At 39.6% G+C, this 22,624-nt stretch overlaps 1 protein-coding gene across 15 annotated transcripts in view; it reads left to right on the top strand.

The window, feature by feature from the left end:
* The window catches only part of CLEC16A (C-type lectin domain containing 16A), a 189,645-nt gene that overhangs the window by 145,471 nt on the left and 21,550 nt on the right, over positions 1 to 22,624 (top strand). For 3 of the 15 annotated variants that reach the window (XM_043523252.1, XM_043523251.1, XM_037911473.2), the window contains one exon: positions 5,074 to 6,000. The exons of the other annotated variants lie outside the window; for them this stretch is intronic. In XM_043523252.1, coding sequence (XP_043379187.1) covers positions 5,074 to 5,084 — 11 coding nt within the window. In that variant the 3' untranslated portion in view covers positions 5,085 to 6,000. Of the gene's footprint in view, positions 1 to 5,073; positions 6,001 to 22,624 lie in introns of those variants that run through there. 15 annotated transcript variants of the gene reach the window in all.

Here is a 22,624-nt window from a genome sequence, read left to right as displayed (position 1 = left end):
ATACATACACAGCATACCACTGGTTAGCAGGATTGTTAGTCTTTGAAGTTTCACACCAGCTGAATACCTCAAGAGGATAAGCAGTTGTTCTTTGAACCCAACTCCCCCAGCTAGTGTCCGTTCAAGTCCCACTTTGGACAGAAAACAGGAAATGGTTGGGAGGCGTATTACTAAAATCTGCCTCTGTCAGGGTGGCTTTCTGTTTTGGGGGAAGTAATCAAAAATATTTTGTTTAAAAATAAATTAAAAAATAGCTGAATGCTTGCTGGCAAGGAAGATTCATTTTAGGGGGTGGAGGAGTTGGAGGAATGGGGGCGAGAGGGGCTTGGGGCTGCATTAAGGGGAGAGGGGATAGATGGAGATGGGTGGTAAGGGAGGTGAGAGGGGTTGGGAGCTCAAGAGGGAGGGTGTAGGTCATTGGGAGAGAAACTGGGGAGAATAGGAGCAAGGACAGCTGTCAGTCTCAGGTTCTCCTCTTCTCTGTGTGACAGGATCTAGGGGGTGTCTTCCTACTCCATGTGACTGGGATCTGGGGGTCTCTGCCCCCTTTTTTGTGTGCCAGGTTCAGGGGGCCTTGCCTTTATGGGGAAGGGTCGCCTTTATGGGGAAGGGTCACCTTCTTTGAGCAATGCCCCATAATACCCAGCAGACATACTCGCACTCTACCTTTTCACAGCAGAGCTACCTGCACTTTCCATACACTCTGAAATGGAGCCTATGCCCCCAACAGAATCCCACACTTGTAAAATTAACAACCACTTCATACCTTTTTATTTCATACCTTCACATTTTCACACAGGATACCACCTAAACCTATACTGTTCCCTGCCCATCTTTAAATCCACAGACTGATCTCACATCGCATCTCACTACTGATATTACCCATGGCAAGAAGACCCCAGGGCCCTGCCACTGACACAACCTACACAATTCTGTATTGAGATGATGCAGAATGGAACCTCCACATACATATGCTTCTCTTTCGTTGGATAACATATATGGAGGGACTGAGAGCCAGATCTCCTCATATCAAAATCACAACATATTCAATACAGCTACACTTAACATAGTGAATGCAGCTGGAGTGCTTGCAGCTAATTCCCAGTGGCTATTGCCAGCTCCAGGGGGTCAGAATTAAGGTTCTGTGGGCGTTTACGTTAACTCTGAGTTTCTGAAGTTTGAGTTTTGCTGAATTCGATGTTCAGGAAGGACATGAGCTATCGATGGACAGCCTAAACTCTATTAATGAACTTTTTTGCCCTTTAATCATTCCGAATAGGAAGCTTGCAAAATGCATGTTAAATAATTCCTACTAGGAAATACATCACTGCCAGATAATCAAAGCTCTAAAGCATTATGAAATATGTATTTAGCAACAGTTCCAAACGTTTCATGGCAGACGCTGCTTTTGGTCACTTTGAATAGCTCTTTGATGGATTTCTTGATGGCAAATATATTAAGTTAAATTACAGTGCTAGGTAATTTTTTTAAATGTTTACTTTTTGGAATGCTACCTTATGAAAAAGAGATTAAAGTATTTTACACAAAGGGTGGCACTTTCAAAGTCATCCAAGTGACTTAAGAACATGCGTCCCATTGACTTTCAATAGGCCTTGGACTCCTCAATTCTTGGTTAAGGTGAAACTCCGGACTTCAGCAATTTCAGTATATCCAATACTTCTATGCCTTCTGTGCCTTTTATTTTTTTAGACACCAGCATCAGTTAACTATGAGTGGATCTAATTTTCAGTCTCATCTCTGCATTTTCCCCTCATTTGTGGGAAATTTTAAATATAAGATCATCACTTATGTAATCTAGTTTTGTTGTGATTTTGATATGAGGAGATCTGGCTATAATTATATATATATATATATATATATAATAAAGAGCCAGGCCACAAAAATCATAGAATCCTAGAATATCAGGGTGGGAAGGGACCTCAGGAGGTCATCTAGTCCGACCCCCTATTCAAAGCAGGACCAATCCCCAATTTTTTCCCCAGATCCCTAAATGGCCCCCTCAAGGATTGAACTCACAACCCTGGGGTTAGCAGGCCAATGCTCAACCAATGAGCTATCCATCCCCCCCTTAAAAACACTTTTTTTTATTTGCCTTTTGGTTTGTGAGCACTTGAGTCACATTTTCTGGCTTTTCTCCACACTCATGAAGGCTAGAAACCTTTATTTTATTTTATTTTTTTTAATGACAGCAGAGATTGTTGCATTGCAGGACTCCAGAAGTTTGGGGAAAACACCAGATATGAGACTTGTGATCGAATTGCAACAGCTGTCAGTACAAGGGATGAGATTATCATGTGTTTAAGTGCTTTGTTGAATCAGGACGTATATCCCTGTGCATGTCACTAAAAACCTAGCCACTACCATCTGCTAAAACTAATATTTCCACAAAATATTTGGAAAGCTAAACTTTGGTTGGAATTGCAGCTTTATACATACAGTAGCACATTTTTCTCTTCAATGAATTTGTTCATCTTGTGTTCAAATAGTTATGTCTGCTTTTTGATTGCAGACAGAGCGTCTTTTTAATGCACACTGAAAATAATGTATTGGAACATTTTGATAGTCATCTGCAAAGGTAAAAGAAAGGAAGATGGAGAGACATGACAAGCTAATGGGGAGGAAGATAGGTCATTGAAGCTCAGAAGAGAGGCAAAACCCAAATCAAGGATTAGGAGAACTGTGGATGGGTGAAAGGACCATTTAACAAGAAGCTACAGTCATCTTAGTGAAAAGCTGTGGACTTAAAAGGTGATAGGAAGGAGTGGGGGTAAAATTACAGTCATTGAATACCGAAAAAACATATACCACATGGCAAAATGTTGAGACTAAAAATTATTAGAGCATGTCTGCCATACAATCCATTTTTGGGTACTGATTAGAGCTGTGCAAACTGCTGGCAGCAAAACCCCAGACTCCACAAAACTTGTCAGGTTTTGTGTTTTTTGTACCAAACCTGGTCTGAGCTTCACATATGTAATATTTGTGACCACGGATGGATTATTTTGAATCAAAACAGTACAAAATTTGCAGTGATGGTTGACGGAGTTTTTGAGATTTGGGGTTTAAACCTATGCAAGTTGAAATTGAAGAGAATGTTTGAATGAAGTTGTGTGAAGGAAAACCACCACTTTCTGGCAAAGATGTGAAATATCAACAAAGAACATTTGAATTTCAAACTTTGTTTTTTACTTACTGTACATGCACAGAGAAGCCTGAGTTGTGGATTGTTTGACTTATCTTGTAAAGTTAGGAATGACAATCCAGGAGGAGGTGGAAAGTTGGCCAGAACCTGCTGGTTTGCTCTTGGGCACTCTCAAACTGACTCTGCAGATCAGAGTTATTAGAGCAGTATGGGGAGGAAAAGAAACGACGACACCGGAGCTTAGGTGAATGGCGATATGACTGTATGGAAGAAAATTGTGTTTCTCGGTGGAGGTCTGTGTACCATGTCTCAACTTTGTGGATGTTTTCCTCCACTATGTTTTGTCTGATCTGTAGGACTGTCTCCTTATTTGAGATGACAGAATTAAAGCTAAACCATTCAGAAGTAGAGGCAGAGGGGGAAACTCTGAAATTTAAGACAGAGCAAACATGGCCTTCATCACCCTCAAAGAAATACAGTAGTATTGTTAAAGTAAAACTGAAGAGATACGGCAACTTCATGTCTGCACTGAAACATCAGTGGCATCTTATAAAGCATTCCTTGGCAATACTGTTAATATGTATGTAAGAAACTTAATGTTGCCCTGTGAAACTTGTCCATTTTCATCATGCAGAAAAGGCATTCTTCTATAGCAGCTTAGGGAAATGCATCCTTCCTGGTATCAAGTCTTAAATTTCAAGGGAGCATGTTGACAGATACAGAAGGTTCACAACTTCTTGTCAACTGTCTAAATGGGCTGTCTTGATTATCACTACAAAAGTTATTTTTTCTCCTGCTGATAAAAGCTCATGTTAATGAATTAGCCTCTTACAGTTTGCATGGCAACTTCCACCTTCTCTGTGTGTGTGTGTGTGTGTGTCTTCTTACTATATGTTCCATTCTATGCATCTGATGAAGTGGGCTGTAGCCCACGAAAGCTTATGCTCTAATAAATTTGTTAGTCTCTAAGATGCCACAAGTTCTCCTGTTCTTTTAGAAGGTTCATGGTTATTGGAATGGAAATGGGGCACATGTATCAGTGTCTGCATTTCTAAATTTTAGCTTTACCACCACTTGAAAGCAAGCTGCAGAGGTTACAGATGAAGGTACTTTAGGACAGGGGTGGGCAAACTTTTTGGCCTGAGGGCCACATCGGGTTTCCAAAATTGTATGGAGGGCGGGTTAGAAGAAGCTGTGCCTCCCCAAACAGCCAGGCTTGGCCCGGCCCCTATCCGACCCCCCCTGCTTCTCACCCCCTGATAACTCCCCCGGGACTCCTACCCCATCCAACCTCTCCTGTCCCCTGACGCCCCCCCCCCCCCCCCAAGACTCCTGCCCCATCCACCACCTCCTGCTCCCTGACCGCCTCCGGAACCCCCGCCCCCCACCACCCCATCCAACCCCTCCTCTCCTTCCTGACTGCCCTCCCAGGACCCCTGTCCCATCCAACCCCCCTCTTTCCTGCCTTCTGACAGCCGCAACCACTATCCACACCCCCAGCCCCTGACCACCCCGTCGAACTCCCCTGCCCTCTATCCAACCCACTCCCCCCCGCCCCCTTACTGTGCTGCCTGGAGCACCGGTGGCTGGCAGCGCTGCAGCCGCGCTGCCGCGCAGCACAGACCACCAGGTCAGGCAGGGACTCTGTAGCTGCGCTGCCCCAGGAGCTCACAGCCCCCCAGCCCAGAGCATTGCGCCAGTGGCACAGTGAGCTGAGGCTGCGCAGGAGGGGGAGGGGGAGGGGCCAGGGGCTAGCCTCCCGGGCCAGGAACTCAGGGGCCAGGCCGGAGGGTCCCACAGGTTGGATGTGGCCCGCGGGCCGTAGTTTGCCCACCTCTGCTTTAGGACCTCTTAGGTCTCATTTCGCTTCCAATAGCCATGACTAACTCTGCTTACTTTTTTCTTTGCAGATTGTTCCTGAAGAAGTCTCATGATTGAAATATATCTTTCTTTATCAAGGCTCTCAAGCTGAGGCATTTTAGACGATTGAGATTTTTTTTAAAAAATGAGATTTTTAACATCCCAGTACAGCACCTCTAAAATTCATCTGCAGATAAAGTGCTTAAAAACTTGTATTGATTATTCTCCATTGATGTGACTTGGTGTGGGTCATCTTTTTCTGTTTTCAGCATGCATTCTTACTGAATCTGCTTTTATGTTTTCTTGTGTGAGATGATAGCCACATAAGATACTATTTCTTTTCTCTCATTAGTCAATGTAGCATTGTGTTAATTTTCCGAAATAATTGTTCTGAAAGTTTGCTGTACTTCTAGTTCAGGCCCTGCAAGGAGGAAAATGTTTTATAGAGGGATACATTTTCATTACAAAATAGTTGGCAAATTTTGATTAATATTTTGTTCCAGATAACTTAATATAAACCTTCTGCTTGTGGTCACAATTTGGCAAAACCTGTATTGACCTAACACTCAGTTCATGGGAAAATGTTTGTTTTTTTCCCACTTACTGGTTATTGTGTGACTTACTTTTAAAAGTGAATGTTGGTAGCAAAAAGTATATAGCTTTGTGATGGGTAAATCACATTTTTTACTATGTAAAAAGCTCACGTTTTGGAGTATGCTCTCATCTGAGCTCACCTTACTTATCTCCTACTCACTGAGATAAATTATTCTCCAATGTATGTCATTTGTATGGACCCAACTTTGATTATTTATAAACATTAACTGTAATGTAAATTGCAGTCTTCTGTTCCTGTCAAACAAATTGAGGCACATTAAGCACTTTTGGTACGTGCATTCTATGATTGTATGTTTGTAGAAAGCTCAACATAATGAAGCTGAGCAAGCTGCTGGAGTGAAATAAATCATAACTTATGCGTATTTCCAATGGCAAGAAACTGGATTTTGTTAAACTTCAGATAAAGAATTTAACACTGAAAAATTACTTCATATTTTTGTCTGATTGCAAAGAAGGTATATTTCTGCTAGGTTTAACTATTTTAGAGACCAGGTGGGTGAGGTAATGTCTTTTATTGGACCAACTTCTATTGATGTGAGAGAGAGTGGTCTCTCACCAGCAGAAGTTGGTCCAATAAAAGATATGACTGCATCCACTTTATCTCTAATATCCTGGGGCTGACACGGCTACAACACTGCACAGGTTTAACTATTGATGTTTTTGTGAACTATTAAACTTTTGTCTGAAAACATGGCATATCTTTTTGCTTTGTCTCCCTCCGTGACACACACAGAAGCACAGGCTCAAAGGGGGAGCGCCCTGCCTCAGAAAAAATGGGCTGCATGTTTTTCAGATATTTCCTGCATCTATTATGGGAAATATGTCTAGGACTATAAACCTGCAGGCGTATAAGGAGATACTTCATTTTAATGAGAAGTTGAGGCCGCCTTTACTGTGCTTTAATTTCTGTGTGGACTGGTTTTTTCATCCGTTTTTGAATTTATTTAACTTAGTGGTCTAATGTCTGCCTAATTCTACTCATTGATAACATAAAGTGCCTGACATGCAAAGAACATGATGAATGTGGGAAGTATACTGGAAAAATTGCCAACAAAAAAGAGCAGTGTTCACAGAACAGCAGTTCCTGCCAAATATCAATCTAAGTCCTTTAGAAGATTTCAGCTTGCTGGTCAGCCCAGTGCAGAGAGATTATGAAACTTTCTTTCTGAATGACAATATTGAAAAGCACACTAGTAGTTACAAGTGCCTTTTATGCAAACTAATTGAACAGTCACAATGAATATGATAAGATGAGGCTCATTACGTTTCTCAAAGACATAGCAGGCTTGCGCAGAGGCTTTCAGTCACTGAAGAGCCACAACCCCAGTCCAATTAACTTTGGTAAATGTAATTAACAAAATCACAATTGTTGTTTTTGTATTTTCTTTTCCTGTCGTTACTGTGTACTGTTGATATGTATGTTAACCAGAAGCTTCCTCTTTCTTGTTCATCTGCTGCTGCCTGATTGATTAAATGCTACAATTAGATGATTGTAGCATCAGAGTTACTTTGTATGGTGTGAAGGATTCAGATGATAGGATAATTAGAAATGAGCCAAGCCGTGTTGGAAGAAAACAAGTGACCTCTACAATTTACAGGTCAAACTGGGACAGGTGGTACTGAGGGGTGTGGTGGGTTGTTTTGTTTTTTTTAAAGGTGCTTGTTGATGCTCACTTAAACTTTTCTCATCTATGTGATCTTGTACAGATACGTTTGTGGGAGTTCATAGCCAATAAAAGGAAGAAATTTGAGGTCCAACATTAATTTGAGATTTGGAGAAAGCTCCTAAGTCCTAGATGGTCTCTGGCAGGGCATCCTCTTCCTGTTGGCAGCCTGAGGTACTGAACAGACTTGCCACACTAAGCATATGCCTCTTGGCCAACAAAACGGATTTCACGTTGCTGGCTCTGCAAGACAGTCTTAAGTGTACTGAGACAGGTAGCTTGCGTGCTAAAAAACTGTAGTTTGGACAAAACAAGTTATATAATAATGGATGCAGACAACCTCAGAAAAATAAACTCTCAGTTTCACCACTGAGAATCTAAATCTGTGTTCTCTAACGTAAATTTTGGATTTTTTCTCTAGACTTCCAATATGTTTGTTGATAGAGCTCTAGCTGTGCAAGCAACCCTTGTGGGCTTACAGAAATGTATGTGCTTAAAATTAATGAGAATAAAATTTTATGCTAAAAATTTAAGCATAGTTGTAAAAACAGCTGCAACAGACTAGTCATTGGTAAAGCTGAGGAATTACAAATCAAGAACAGTGGATGGGATTTTACTTCAACATAGCTGTTGACGGGACAATTGAGTTAAGCAAAAGCAAATTTATACATAATATTTTAATAGAGAATGAGAGCAGGAGATAGGATTCCTGGTTTCTATTCCCAGCTCTATTGCAGATGTTGTCCATGGCTTACTGGCGTCGGTTCCCATAATCTTTAAAATGGGCATGAAACTTTCCTACTTCACGGGGGCAATTTGAGCATAAATGTGCATAAAGCTTTTTGAGATCCTTGGCTGAAAGTTGCTGTAGAAGCATAGATTACACGAAAGTCAGCACAGCAATGTAGTTTTAGGTCTTATTAGATTTAATAGGCAATTAATGTACAGTTCTAAGGTCTAATTGCTTGTCCTTAAATTCTTAATTATGAAAGCTGGAATTGATGGGGTTTTCATCTAAAACTTCTCAGGGAGTCACAGCAGTGATCAAGTGAGGAGGTCAAAAATTCAAAATTAAATATATGTTTTCATTTTAGAAGTTTTGTGATGTTCAGAGCAGGATGTCTGTAGGACTAGGTATCCAAGATAAGTGGAGGCCTCTTCAGCTCTTGCAAATGGGGGTGTAGTAGTTCCCTTAAGCCCATATGAGACACTGCACACACACCCTTCTCAAAAAAACAAACACACATGCACCCTTCTCTGGAAAGAGACACTAAAGTCACACTCATTGACTGTACTAAAAATGGATTTTTATCCACTCTGGTAGACAGCACAGCTTAGTCAAGTAAAGACACGAATGAAGGTAATGGGTATGTTCCCGAGTACGTACCTTATATGTCTCTCTACATGCCCAAGCCATGCCTCCCCGTGTATGCTGCTGCCGTTTGCAGTGTAGTGTCTCGAAGCCTCTCTGCTGCTGGAGTCCTTCCTTGCCACAGTGAAAGGCTGAGAAAACGGGGAAAGTCTCCGCCCGCTCCCACTTCTGGAGCCTTTCCCTGCTGCCTCGTCCCTCCAGAGCCTTTCAGTGACACATGTAGCTACAAACCACTGTGTGGAAGCAGCTTGCATTTCACTGACATGGCACACTGCCTCCAGTGGTGTGTAGATGTAGGCCTATGGTGCCAATATGTGGTAACTAAAACTTAATGGGACTTAAGCTGGCCAAAACCTCAAAGAAATGCTCTTTTGGCACAGTGCCATTTGCAAGTGATAAGTTGATTTTTGTAAGCAATAAATGTGATTATAAAAGTCATGTACAAGTTCTCTCCATTTCAGGCACATAGAATAGTTCAAAACTGAGTCTATGGATTTATTGCTTGGAGTTAGTCCAAAAGATACAAACAATTTATACCTAAAAGAAACAGTCTGTCTTAATTATTTTGAGGACAATAATTGCTAGTACACTACTGGGACTCGAAGAAGAGCAGCAAGTTTGGTAATCAAACTATTGTTGAGAGTTTAATAGACCTGTCTACCTGGTCTTTTTTCTTGTGTCTTAAAAATACTTGATTGAGTTTCAGATGCTCTGCAGTATTTGTCCAGATCTGTCACTGGAAGTTTGATATTTCTCAAAGAATCCTGAGTCTGCCCATTGCTGCTAAGTCCATAATGAGTTTACCATGTTCTGTTGACTATACATTTCCCAGTGTGATATTGCTTAATTTGCTTGCTCTAGTATTTTTGTCTGTTAATGTTTGGGGAAATGTGTATACTATGACATGTCTTGTTAATTTTTCAGTTAACTGCCTTAAAATTCCTTGAGGGCACATGTACTGGCTTTAAAGTGAAGGTGTAATCAAGGAACCTAAATTTAATGGTAGCCAAAGAAATAATGCTCAGACATGGGGAATCTGAAACAATGCAATCATTAAGAGATTATACCATATTCTTAACACAGATTTACATGAAATAATTCCATTATAGAGATTACAAAATGACAAATGTAAATATCCTGGGACCAACATGGCTACAACACAGCAAACAACAAATGTAAAAGCATATGGAATCTACTTTTTCAGCACATTAGTGCCATAGAGATTCCATGTTTGTAGTATCTCAATGATTGCCAGATCAGATTTGTTCATTGACAAGTCATTGTTTTTTCTCAGTCCTGCAATTTTACCTTTTCTTTTCTGCAGATATATCTTCAACACAGCTTAACTAAGTCTGGTTTGCTGGTGTTGAGTGAGAGATCCCAAGTAGTTTTCAGATCCAGGATATATCTGCAAAGCTGCCAACTGAGGTAGAGTAGAAATCCCTTCTTAAGCCTAGCAATATTGATCTGACTATCACTGAGATACCAAAATATAGACCCTTCTCGTGATACTTCCAATCACTTTTTAGAGTTGAACTACTTTTTAAAGAAGTTATTACGATTTCAAACTACAGAGGGCTTTGCCACCAAAAAAGAAAAGTCAATATCTCTCTCCCCTAGTCCATTGTCATTTCTGTCATGAAACTTCTAGGCTTCCCATATAAAAAAGAATTTAGCAGAGCATTCTCCTTCCATCTGACTTTTCATCACAGATTAATTGTAATCACATAATTAGCAAGCATCACATAATTTCCCCCAACACTAACCCAAAATCTGAAAGAAAAATAAAAGCCCTATCCTTATTCCTTAGTGATTTGGGAAAACTGGATATGCATAAAAATATATGTATATATTCTGCATTGCATTTCCTTTTCCCAAAGCTAATAATCTCTTCTCTGGTTCTTGTTTTAAAAGCACTCTACTATTACTGGTAACATGTAATTGTTCCCATTTTCCTCCTGTAATTTATGAGATAAGTTTTCATTTTATACTTTTCCAGAAATGTTTGTTTTGGTTATGGTCTCCCCTCAGACTCATAACATATGGGAAGGAAAGGCATTTTTCAAAATTGCTTTCTTGTACATTTGAACAGCTTTGACAACTGAGAGGAGATATTTGTGAAAGTAGCTGAACTTGTGGATGGACAAAAATTGAATATAATCTTTTAAAGTATTAAGGAGCTCCTTTTATGTGCTGTTACTCCTACCCTTTGTCATTCATAGTGTGATCATGGCTATATGTAGCTAATGGGGACTAATTAATTATTGCTTAACCTAGCCAAAAAGTCAGAAGTGGTTCTCTTTAATAGATGGGACAAATAGTAATCCTAGTGAGGAAAATGCAGTGTATTGCCAGACATCTGCATCTGATATGTGTGCACAGCTCAGTTTATCTAATAGCACTGGTTATGACACTGTTGCAACAAACAAGGCCTTTTTTCTGAGAGATGTAGAGCATCTGCAAAAAAAAATTTAATTCAAGTGTCAACATCCATTGGAGTAGACTTCAGATTTGGGAGTCAGGAGGTACTTAGCTTCCTTCAGAATGGGGATATCCTCTGTTATATAATTCAAAGGAAAGAGCAGTATTTTTCTAGAGTGAATACATTTTAGGCAAGTAAAAAATTATTAAACTTCGTTCACTTCTGTAGGGCAATAAAATGCTAACGAGCTAGACCATATTAAAAGTTAAGGAGGAAAAGGATTAATCAAACTAGTTAACATAATAGAAGAAGAGGGAAGTTGTGTTATAAGCTGTATGAAATGGGAGGCAATTTACAGCGATCTGACTCAGTCAAAGCATAGATCATGCTGGCAGCAGTGTGTATAGTTAAAGTTGCAGAACACTTTCTATTATAAGACTCTGTTTTCAATTGCTTATAACTTTGATAGATTTTACCCATTTGAGATGAAATTTCTGTGCCAGGTGTCTATCTCTGACATTAACTTTTTTTTGCTAAAATATAAAAAAAAAAAATTTCCAAGAATAAAATGAGGAAAATATGTTTGGCCAATGCTTAAAAAAAAAAAAAAGGTCTTAACTGCCGAGAAGTTCTAGTATCAGAGGTGCCTGTATCTAGTATCTATGCTTTGATGCAGGGACTTGAAATTGGGCAGAGAAGTTGCTCTAGTATCAGAGGTGCCTGTCCCAGTGAATAACCACGCACATTTGTATGTCTCTGAAAATCACTATTTGCACATTCTCAGTAGAAGTTTATTAGAGTTTGGTCACAAAATTCTCCAACATTCCTTCTTCACTGAGAAGGACTTTTCCTGCAATTGCTCTTCCCATTTGTCACTGTGGCACTGGACACCAGACCTGATCAGGGACACGTTCTTCTGTGTTCTCAATGCTCCCACTTCTGACACCTAAACATCATGGATGAGAAGGAGAAAGTACCCAACTCTACTGCAAGGGACTGACTAGTGAGGGGAGGGATACAGTGTGTGGGGAGGGGAGAATGACAGGAATAGAAGGATTTGTAACTGCTAGAGAATATTCTTCTCTGGCCTTGGAATGGAATCCAGGATTCCCCGTCACAACATTCCTCTGTTGCCAGCAAATATTCGTTAATCCCGCTGTCAAAATGTCTCATACTCTTTTGTTGTCTGGAGGATCCTTGTGTTGTTTGTTTCATAATATGGAAGGTGTGTAATGAATGAGGATTGGGATTGCAGGAATGGTCTCATAGTTAAGACTGTTGAATGGCAACCCAGAGAAGTGGATTCTGCTCTGCCACAGAGTTTGTATGTGATAGTAGGCAAATAACTTACAATGGCTCAACGTGAAAAAAATAGTTTTGTGTTCTTCATGTGCTGGGTGCTCAATTTGAGATCTAGGGTCTGATCTGTAAAACTACTGAGCTCACACAAGTGCAAGTGAAGTCAATAAGTGTTTGATCTGAGTACTCTGCAAAATGAGGCCCTATGCTTCTTAAATTGATCACCCAAACTTAGCGCATACTTTTGGCAGCTTTGGCTTTAATCTCTCTCTATGTCAGTTCTCCATCTGTAGAATACCCTTTTTCTGACACAGGTATATTGTGAAGACAAATTCATTAGTGTTTGTGAAGCAGTCGTAAAATATCCATGAGGAAAATAATTCTTTATTCAGTGCAACATTTGGAGAGTGTGCAGTAAATAAGGTGTGAGACTACACACTGATGAGAATAAAAAGATGTAATAAATATCTGAATCCCTTTGCATTGACATGAACATTAATACTCTACCTTCTGTTTCCTTCCAAATACATAAATGACCAATGCAGTTATGGGTGGATCCCTATCCACACCCTGAGTATCTAGAAAGCTGCAGCCTGGGGATATGAAGGTACAAACTAAGAGCACAGTCCTGCAAAACCCTCGTCATCTCACAGACGTCAGTGGGGCTATTTGTGTGACATAGGACTGATTTACACACACAATTTTTACCAGTATAACTATTTGGGTTAGGGGTGTGATTTTGTTTTTACCAAAATAGTTAATCTACTTCAGTCCCTAGAACGGATGCAGTTCTAGTGGTGTAAAGATGCATTATACCGGTATAGCTTATTCCTGTCCTTGTTAAAGCACAGTGAACACTTGCAGGAGGAGCAAAATAATAAGAAAAGTTAAGTTTACAAAAAATTAAATATAAGCAAGTTAGAGGTAAGGAGTAGCAACGTGAACTTTAATTTGTAAAACTGGCAGAACAGAAGGCAGTCAGTGATGTGAAGCAACAGGCTAGAGTTCTTAACAAATTAGTCCTGACTACTTCGCCACGTGTTCTTTTTAATAACCTGGTTGAGAAGCAGCTTCCAGCTCTGTTTAATGTGCACCTTCAAACGTCCGCAGATCGGCACCTAATTTCTCTGCTCAGGGAGGAGCCTACAGTTGTTGCAGAATAGGGTTGAGGATTCATTGTTGTAAAGCTCTCTGGAAAAGGTTACACACTGCCTACTCATACTACACCCAAATCTGGCCTATATCAGGCCCACTCTTCAAAGAGCAAAAAAAGTCTTGTAAAAGTGAACGCGAGAGAGAATTTTCCTGTGTCTAACTCATTGTCGGGGTTTGACTGACATGAAAAAATGGAATCGAAACTTTTGTGATTCTCAGAAATGATTGTGCTTGGCCTGTGTGGTCTCAAGGCCATTGATTGTTCCCTGTTTCCCAGCATAACTGGTCTTCCAAAATGTGAAGTATGTACCAGAAACCTAATATGCATTTATTTTTGCAAAAAATAAACTTCAGTGGGCATGAATGCTACAGAACTCCTTCAGATTTGAAGTAGTTCAGTTTGTGGTTCCCTTCACATAAACCATCAGGCGCCATTGTATGCAGCCTCAGTTTGTTAATTCATCTAAAAGATTGTGGAAGATCAATCAGTTTGGTTTCTGAAACAAACATAAATAAATCCTTGTGTTTTACAATATAGATAGCTGCTTACTACACTGTTGTTGTTTTTCTCTAAAATAGGTCTATTCTACTATGGTTATGTGTACGTTTTTGAAACAGATTTTAATGTGAGACTTTATGAACATTGACTTAAAATATCAGAAAATCCTGATATGTCACTGTAAGTCTTCCACAGTGGATAGGTGTATGGTCTTAATGAGATGGACAGAATAGTGTGTAAACATCGAGCTATATGAGTATAGACACAGCTTTTATCTGCACACTTCACAATCTTTACTGTTACTACCATGTTCTCCATAGATTCTTTAAAATAGAGTCAGGAATGGCACTGTATCCTAAAATGAAGGATTGTGGTTAAGTTAGAAGATTTTTCAGGGAATTATGGAACAAAGTCATAGGAGATATTGTAGGAATATCATGGCATGTGATAAGAGACGTTATGGTGGATTTATGTATTATTGTAACAATGAAATTTAGAATTACAGCAAATGACATTCAAAAACTTATTTAAATGGAAAAGTACAAGCACAGTCTCTAGAGCCAACTAAGAACTAAGTCCCCAGCCCTGCAACAAGCTCCATGTAGGTCTAAAACCGCAGGTTGCCGTTATAAGTGTTAACTTTCTCATTACTTAACATTACTTAGCAGCAGGTAGTCTTAAAGTAAATATGTATTAAGTTATCATTTCTCTATTTAAATATTTCCTTAGGAGCTTAATAAATTTTCTTTCCATTCAAAGTACCAGACCGTGATTTAAATTGAAATATTTATGTAAGCAACCATAGGTGCTGGAACTAGGGCTGCTGCCACAACCCCTTGGCTTGAAGTGATTTCCATCATGTATAGGGTTTACAGTTGGTTCAATGGCCCCTCTATACAATTTGTTCCAGCACCCCTGTAAGCATCCCTAATTAAAAAGCAGTGTCTTGAACTGCAAAAGCTTGAGTGAAATTCGAGAGAATTATTTTAATTTTTAATTTTCCATCTCATTACAATGGATGTAATTTTAAAAACTGGGATTTTCAAAGACACCTAAGAGAATCAGGCACTCAATTTCCATTGAAAATCAATCAGATTAGAGGACCTAATTCCATTTAAGCAGAGGGAAAATCAAAGCCTAAATGCATGGAGTGAAATGCTGGTCCTAAAGAAGTCAATGGAAGTTTTGCTGTTCACTCCAGTAGGGCCAGGATTTCACCATAGTATGCCATGTGGAATTTACTATGGTATCTTGTATGTTGCAACAACGTATTTGTACAGTGATAAATGTTTACGCTGAGGAACACTGAATTTATTATGGTATATACAAATGATGGAAACAAATTAATCATTTAGTATGTCTGTATTTTTGCATAGCATTGGAAGTATTTATTTATCTTACCTTTGAGTATCCAACTAAGGTACTGACAAAATGTTTAGTGAGGGAAGCACTGGTCATTTAATGTTCTCCTTTATGGGCTAATTAAAAAACAAGAAATTCAATTGTCAAAATAAAGTGTCTGCCAATAGGAAATTGAAATATCAAGTTGCTTAATTTATGGTTAATACAGAATTAGTTTCCAGATAATAAATTCAGGGATCACGTCAGAAACAACAAACAAACAAAAAAGAGCTAAATGAGGGATTCAATGGGCAAATGCTTTTGCTAAGAAACAGGCGTCAGTGTTAAGTTCTGCTTCAAAAATCAAGGCCAAGCTTTATCTAACAGAGATCTGATTGCAGTACATGTAGACGTACCTGAGCTAACTAATCTAGGAATGAAGCTGCAGCACCATGGGCTTCAGTGCCAGCTAGCTGCCTGAGAAAGTGTCCACTGTCCCACTTGTATGGCTCTTGATGAAGCCTTTGCTGCTCCAGCTTAATTGCTATTGGTACCTTGATAGGTTGGGTATATCTACAAGAAAGGTAGTTACAACCCATGGTTGCAGAGTAGTCATATCCTTAGAGACTCCACCATCCTAACATATATGACTAGCCTCTAGCCAAAAGGAGCGCACCTTACCTTAGACCTTTGTTCCTCCTATGGCGCTGAAACTTTGGGCAGTCCAGTTCCTAACTGTGATACTTCTTCCTAGGTGATGCCTGTTATCATAAATATAAAAGGAAGGCTAACCACCTTTGAATCCCTCCTGGCCAGAGGAAAAACCCTTTCACCTGTAAAGGGTTAAGAATCTAAAGATAACCTCGCTGGCACCTGACCAAAATGACCAATGAGGAGACAAGATACTTTCAAAGCTGGAGTGGTGGGAGGGGTGTGGGGGACAAAGGGTTCTCTGTCTGTGTGGCTTTTGCTGGGACAGAGCCGGAATCCAGGTCAGAACTCCTGTAAAGAGTTAATAAGCAATCTAGTTAGATATGCGTTAGATTCTGTTTTGTTTAAATGGCTGATAAAATAAGTTGTGCTGAATGGAATGTATATTCCTGTTTTTGTGTCTTTTTGTAACTTGAGGTTTTGCCTAGAGGGATTCTCTATGTTTTGAATCTGATTACCCTGTAAGGTATTTACCATCCTGATTTTACAGAGGTGATTCTTTTACTTTTTCTTTAATTAAAACTCTTCTTTTAAGAACCTGATTGCTTTTTTCATTGTTCTTAAGATCCAAGGGTTTGGGTCTGTGTTCACCTATGCAAATTGGTGAGGATTTTTATCAAGCCTTCCCCAGGAAAGGGGGTGTAGGGCTTGGGGGGATTTTGGGGGGAAAGACGTTTCCAAGTGGGCTCTTTCCCTGTTATATTTGTTAGACACTTGGTGGTGGCAGCAATAAAGTCCAGGGACAAAAGGTAAAATAGTTTGTACCTTGGGGAAGTTTTAACCTAAGCTGGTAAAAATAAGCTTAGGGGGTTTTTCATGCAGGTCCCCACATCTGTACCCTAGAGTTCAGAGTGGGGAAGGAACCTTGACACCCGTGCATTCAGTATCCTCTGTCAATGTCTTCTCCCAGTTCTTTTTTGGCCTTCCTCGCTTTCTCTTTCCTCCCTTGGGTACCCAGTTTAATGATTGCTTGTCATGCCTCCCATCTTCCATATGGTGTATGTGTGCCAACCACCTAAGCCTTCTTTTTTTAATGATATTGTGCAACAGGTCCTGACCTGTCAGCTCCCTTACTCTCCCATTGGTTGTTTTCTTTCCATAAATGTATAATATATTCCTCAGCCATCTGTGATGAGCAGCCTCCAATCTCTGTTAGCCACTGTCATTGTCCAAGTCTCTGCTCTGTATAGTAGTGGGCTCAGTACTACCTCATGGTATAATCTGACCTTTTGTTTGATGGGGAGACTTCTGTTTGACCAGATGATGATCATCCTTCCAAAAGTGTTTCCTGATCTTGTATGAATACGTTCAGATGTCGCCATGCTCCCCAGATGACAGAACTCTTCTACTTGTCCAGTCTCTTTTCCATCCAGTTTCCTTCATAATGATGGTTTTGTTTGCATTTACCTTCAGTCCAATTTTTGCTGCTTCCCTCTAATACAAGGGCAGTCATTAAGTTCCACATCGTACTTAGAACAGTGATGTTGGCAAAGTTAAGGTCGTGTAACTCGTATCTGCTAAACCGTTTTACATTGTCCACAGTGCTTTTTGTTGCCTGCTTCATCACCCAATCAATTGCTAATGCAAAGAGGATTGGTGATACACACACCTTTGTCTAACTTCAGTTACAATATTGAACTATTCACCCAGGCCTGTTTCTGACTTTACAGCATATCTACTTCATCATGTAAACTCCTTATCATGTTGATCAGCTTGCTGGTCTCCCATAGCTTTTAGTCTCTCTGTGGACATTAGCTTACGCTTTCTTGAAGTTGATTAAGACACGCTTTTGCCAAGCAGTATCTTTTTTGGTGATCTGTCTAAGAAGGAATACCTGTTCAGAACATGATCTACCTGGATGGAACCCAGCCTGTTCTCATAATATCTCACTCACTGCCTTCAGTGATTAAAATGTCATGTGACGTTTTAAAAAATAATTTAAGCATTCCAAATTCTAAATGATTTGTCAGAGTAATCTACAGTGGGTTCTTACTACACTTAGCTATTTACAGTGAGCAAGTATTTCATTGTGTGTGTGTATTAGTGCTTTAACTGGGACTATAGTATAGCAAGAATACCACATTTTCAACTTTCCATCTTTTGTATTAAAGTTTTTTATTCAAACTTCCTTGATATTTTCCTAATCAGAACAACCTTGATAATTTATTAAGTAGGAGCTTAGGGGGCGTCCACTTTGTGCACTTAAACTTAATCAGTGCAGCCATACTTCTCACATGGTGCAGGACATCCCACATCTGGCCCCAATTTTTAAATTTGTACCACATTGCCATTTCAAAGTCTATATTCATCTAGTCTGCAAGTTTTCCTGGTTCTGAGCTGTACATCTTGGTGCCTGATGTCATCATGTCTTACACCCACAGCCAGTCACTGCCATGTTTGCACAAGCAGGTGGAGCAAGGCAAATATGTGAAGGTAAATAGCTATAAACAGCTATAGCTACAGTCTCTAAAATGACAAGAGCTTGCATAATTTTCGCTTTATCATCATAAGAGAACCATGGCTGGTAGTTCAGACATAAAGGCCATATACAAGTTGCAAGATTACTGGCGTTTCTGGAGTTCTGCTGCATTTACCCCATTTTCTTCATTTTGGATATTTACCTACCATTATTTTAGCATAAACATGAACAGCAAGGACTGCCATTCAAGCCCTCGGGTCGTCACAGCAGAGCAGAGGGGGGAAAAAACACAAAAGATGTCAATGGAGGTCCTCTGGAGAAGACACAGAAGAGGTATTCCACATTGTAGAACAGCTGGTACAAAGAATTCGCCTGGGTCACTGATAGTCGATGTGGACAAATATTTGATTTCTACAATATCTGTGGATGTGACTATACTGTGATCCAGGAGGATATCAGATAATGTGGCATCAATGACTGGGAGAAATAACTTGGTGCTATTCAGGCTGAAACAAATCAAGCAAAACAGAGTCAACGTGGGTGGTCTCTGCGATGTAGCAAATACCTACAGCAAATCCAGAATAAAACTTTCAGAACCTGCCGAGGAACTTATTTCTCATGTATACTGTCACTTCTCTTCAAGCTCCTAAAGGTATCAGCTACTAAAAGAGTGTGCCCTGTTCATCGACAGTGAGTCATTGACTATAATAAGCTTCAGCATGGAGATGCCTTGGAACTTCTGTTGAAATGAACATATAAAAAGACTGCATTATTTAATGGCACAATACTAGGTAACATTATTTAGAAATTCCCCTTAAGAGATCAGCTGTTTAAAAAAAAAAAAAATGCAGCCAAAGCTGTCTGTTCTGCTGCCACATTAGGGATTACAAGTAGTGCTGAAGAAGTCAGTCAGCGTATGGATCAGTTTTCAGTGTATCAGGTCCAAGATTTTCTTTCTACAAGAACCAGTGGAGAAATAAAGCTTTATGAGAGACTTGTAAAGACTCGCTTATGTTTGCCCCACTCAAATGTTGAGCCTGAACATGCTTTCAGCATTGTGACAAAAGTCAAAACTGAACTGAGACAAAGCCTCAACATTAAAACACTTAACGCTGATTTCTGTTAAAATAAGCGGAAATCATGAGTGCTTTCAGCACAGTAGCCGAAGGAAATGTTGGGGTTGGCAAAAAAGCAACCCCAGAGTGCAACAACAGTGAGTGTTTGAACAAATTGACTTTTTATTTTAGTGTCAATAGTGGGTCTACAAAAAACACAGAATCATTTAGTTTCATTGAAACAAATTCCGGGCTATTTGCATGCTTATGTATTTTTTTTAATAAAACTGTGTGTTCAATAAAAATTTGATGTCCCCCATTTCAAGGTGTGTTGTCCTTTGTGCTGAAGGTCACTGTCTCTCATTTCAAAGTCCGGGACTTGAGAGGTATGGATACAATTGGTTATACCAAATGGCCTTTGTGGGATTTCTGGGAGTTCAGTAATCTTTTGGGGATTTCTTAAAATCATAGATGCTCCTGACAACTACTCCTTGACAGTTCCTGTGTATAGCATCAGTGTACATGTTGCTGGGAAATAGTACACATCACATTTTCTGAATAACAGAAAAAATCCCTAAATTTCTTATCTTAGACTATATAGAATAAGGAAGTAGTGGAAGCCCCATTGCTAGTCATTCAAATCTGGACTGGACAAAATATTTGAGAATATACTTTACAAAACAATTGGTATGGGATGGACTAAGCATTGGAATGAGAGCTGAGCAATATAAATTTTCAGATAAATTATAGTTGTGTGAGCATAGGAATTAGAAACGGACAAGATGGCAGTATTTTGATACTGAGTTGGCATGAAGAGTGAATAAGCGTTTGCTTAATATTGAGCATATACTTATCCCTTTAAAAAACTGCACAGTATAATTATGGGCTTCAACTGAAATCTTTTGCAGCACCCTGCAGAATAGGATTCTTCATTCTTTCAACCTATTCAGCAGAAGTATGGCTGTCACATAGAACTGTTTCATAGTCCATTTCATGCAAGTCATTCTGAAGAGTTGGAAGTGGAGAAACAAACACTGTTGTCCACCCTTCTGAACAAATCAGGTCAAGCAATCTCAGAATACAATATCAGTGTTCCTTTGTATAGTAGGAAAGAACAGGTCCCTCCACAGCAAATATTGGTGCAATGCTGTGGCCTGATTTGTGCAGGAGGTCTAACAATCCTTTCTGTCCTTTAAAATGTATAAACCCCCTTAATTATAGGTGCCAGAGCTGAGGAAACAATGACATTAACTGAACAACTTGTATATAGCTGCAATGCCATCTCTCTCTGAAGAAAAATGGCTCTTGTAGCTTTATGTTGGTTGACCATTGTTAGAACATCTGTTTCTGCATTAGTGAAATCCTTTCCCCCTTGTGAGTTTGCAAAATGCAAAATCACACAAGAACATTCATGCAGACAAGCAATAGACCATATCTGAACACCTTCTCTTAAGACAGCATTCTAAAACTATCATATCTAGATGATGCTCTTCTACTAACTAGTAGTCTCTTTTAATGACCTTTGGAAAGCTTTGGTAGTAAAATTCTGAACTCCACAGAAGTAGCATCATCTGCACTGGACTATCAGTTTGAATTGGAATTGGATGGCTACATTTTAACAGAAAGAATCACTAAGCTTACCTTTTTATAAACAAGCGCACGCACAAGACATCAGTCTACACCCAATCAGTGATAGCCAATAATAGTCCTCACCCTATAACTATCCAATAATTGTCAAATAAAATACTGTCCTAATCAAGGGATTCCACAAATTGTTAGATTTAAATATGTAGTGAGAGTGAGTCATACCAGAAGTTTATGAATATTGATATGCTCATAGGTCAGACAGTACGCTTTGTATTTGTGTAATAGCATCTTACGATAATCTGAAAGTCCAACAATCAAGATGTTAAAGTTAATAAACACATTTGTTGTCAAACCCTTATACCAAGTTGTGAGGTTCAGACACTGTATCATCAGTGAGAGCTAAATCTGTTAACTGTTTAGTGTTGGTGAATGATCAGGTACATCCAGGTAAAACACACTGGCAGTCCTGGAGAATTTAGTAGATAAATCCTAATGTTTACTTGATTTCAGTAAAATATGAATGGATGACAGTACAGCTGTTGCATCAGAAGACTAGTAGCCAAAAGGCTGAAAGTCTGTCGTACTTAAGTTTATGGCACTACCTCTGTATATAAAAATGAAACTCCTTTTCAGTATTGTGCAAACTTCTAAAGACAAGAACAATTTTTCTTTCTGATCTAGGGGATTTGGCTATATCAAGAACTCATAATTTCTAATCCTGGCTTTGCTGCTGAATTGCATTGTGGCCTTGGGCAAATCACTCAAGCTAAAATTTTCAAAAGTGTCCACTCATTATGGGTACCTCAGTCTTTGGATGCTCGGGTTGAGACAGGAGGGACCTGATTTTCAGTACCTACAGTTTCATCAGATGTCAGCTCATGCTGCAGGTGCTCACTATGTCTGCAAATTTTGTTTTGGGTGTCAAAAGTTGGGTACCCAAAAATAACGGTCAGTTTTGAAAATGGCCTGGACTTCTGTTTCCCCATCACTAACGTGGGAATACTGAAACCCGGCCTTAAAGGGGTGAAGATTGAGCTGTTGTGTTCTGTATCTTCCTTCATCATTATTACTCCTGTAGCAAGTAGCAGCACTAAATGACTCTTGCAGTGATGTGTGAGGCAAAAAGAATACACAGTGATTGCTATAATACAGACTAGCAGAAAATCTTCCTAAGCAGCTGAAAAGAACTGCCACTCACTGTGCCCTGTCCCTTGTAAAGAGCCACAAAACACTCTGTGTTTTGGGTAGAAGGAAAAATGGGAGACTGTCCGGTTTTACTAATAGTCATAAGAATGGCCATACTGGGTCAGACCAATGGTCCATCTAGCCCAGTATCCTGTCTTCCGACAATGGCCAGATGCTTCAGAGGGAATGAACAGAAAAGAGCAATTATCAAGTGATCCACCCCATCATCCAGTCCTAGCTTCTAGCAGTCAGAAATTTAGGGACACTCAGAGCAGGG

Source organism: Chelonia mydas, chromosome 10, assembly GCF_015237465.2.
Source record: "Chelonia mydas isolate rCheMyd1 chromosome 10, rCheMyd1.pri.v2, whole genome shotgun sequence".
Taxonomy (NCBI): domain Eukaryota; kingdom Metazoa; phylum Chordata; order Testudines; family Cheloniidae; genus Chelonia; species Chelonia mydas.
The sequence above is the reverse complement of the archived record's forward strand: the minus strand, read 5'-3'. Positions and strand labels throughout refer to the sequence as shown.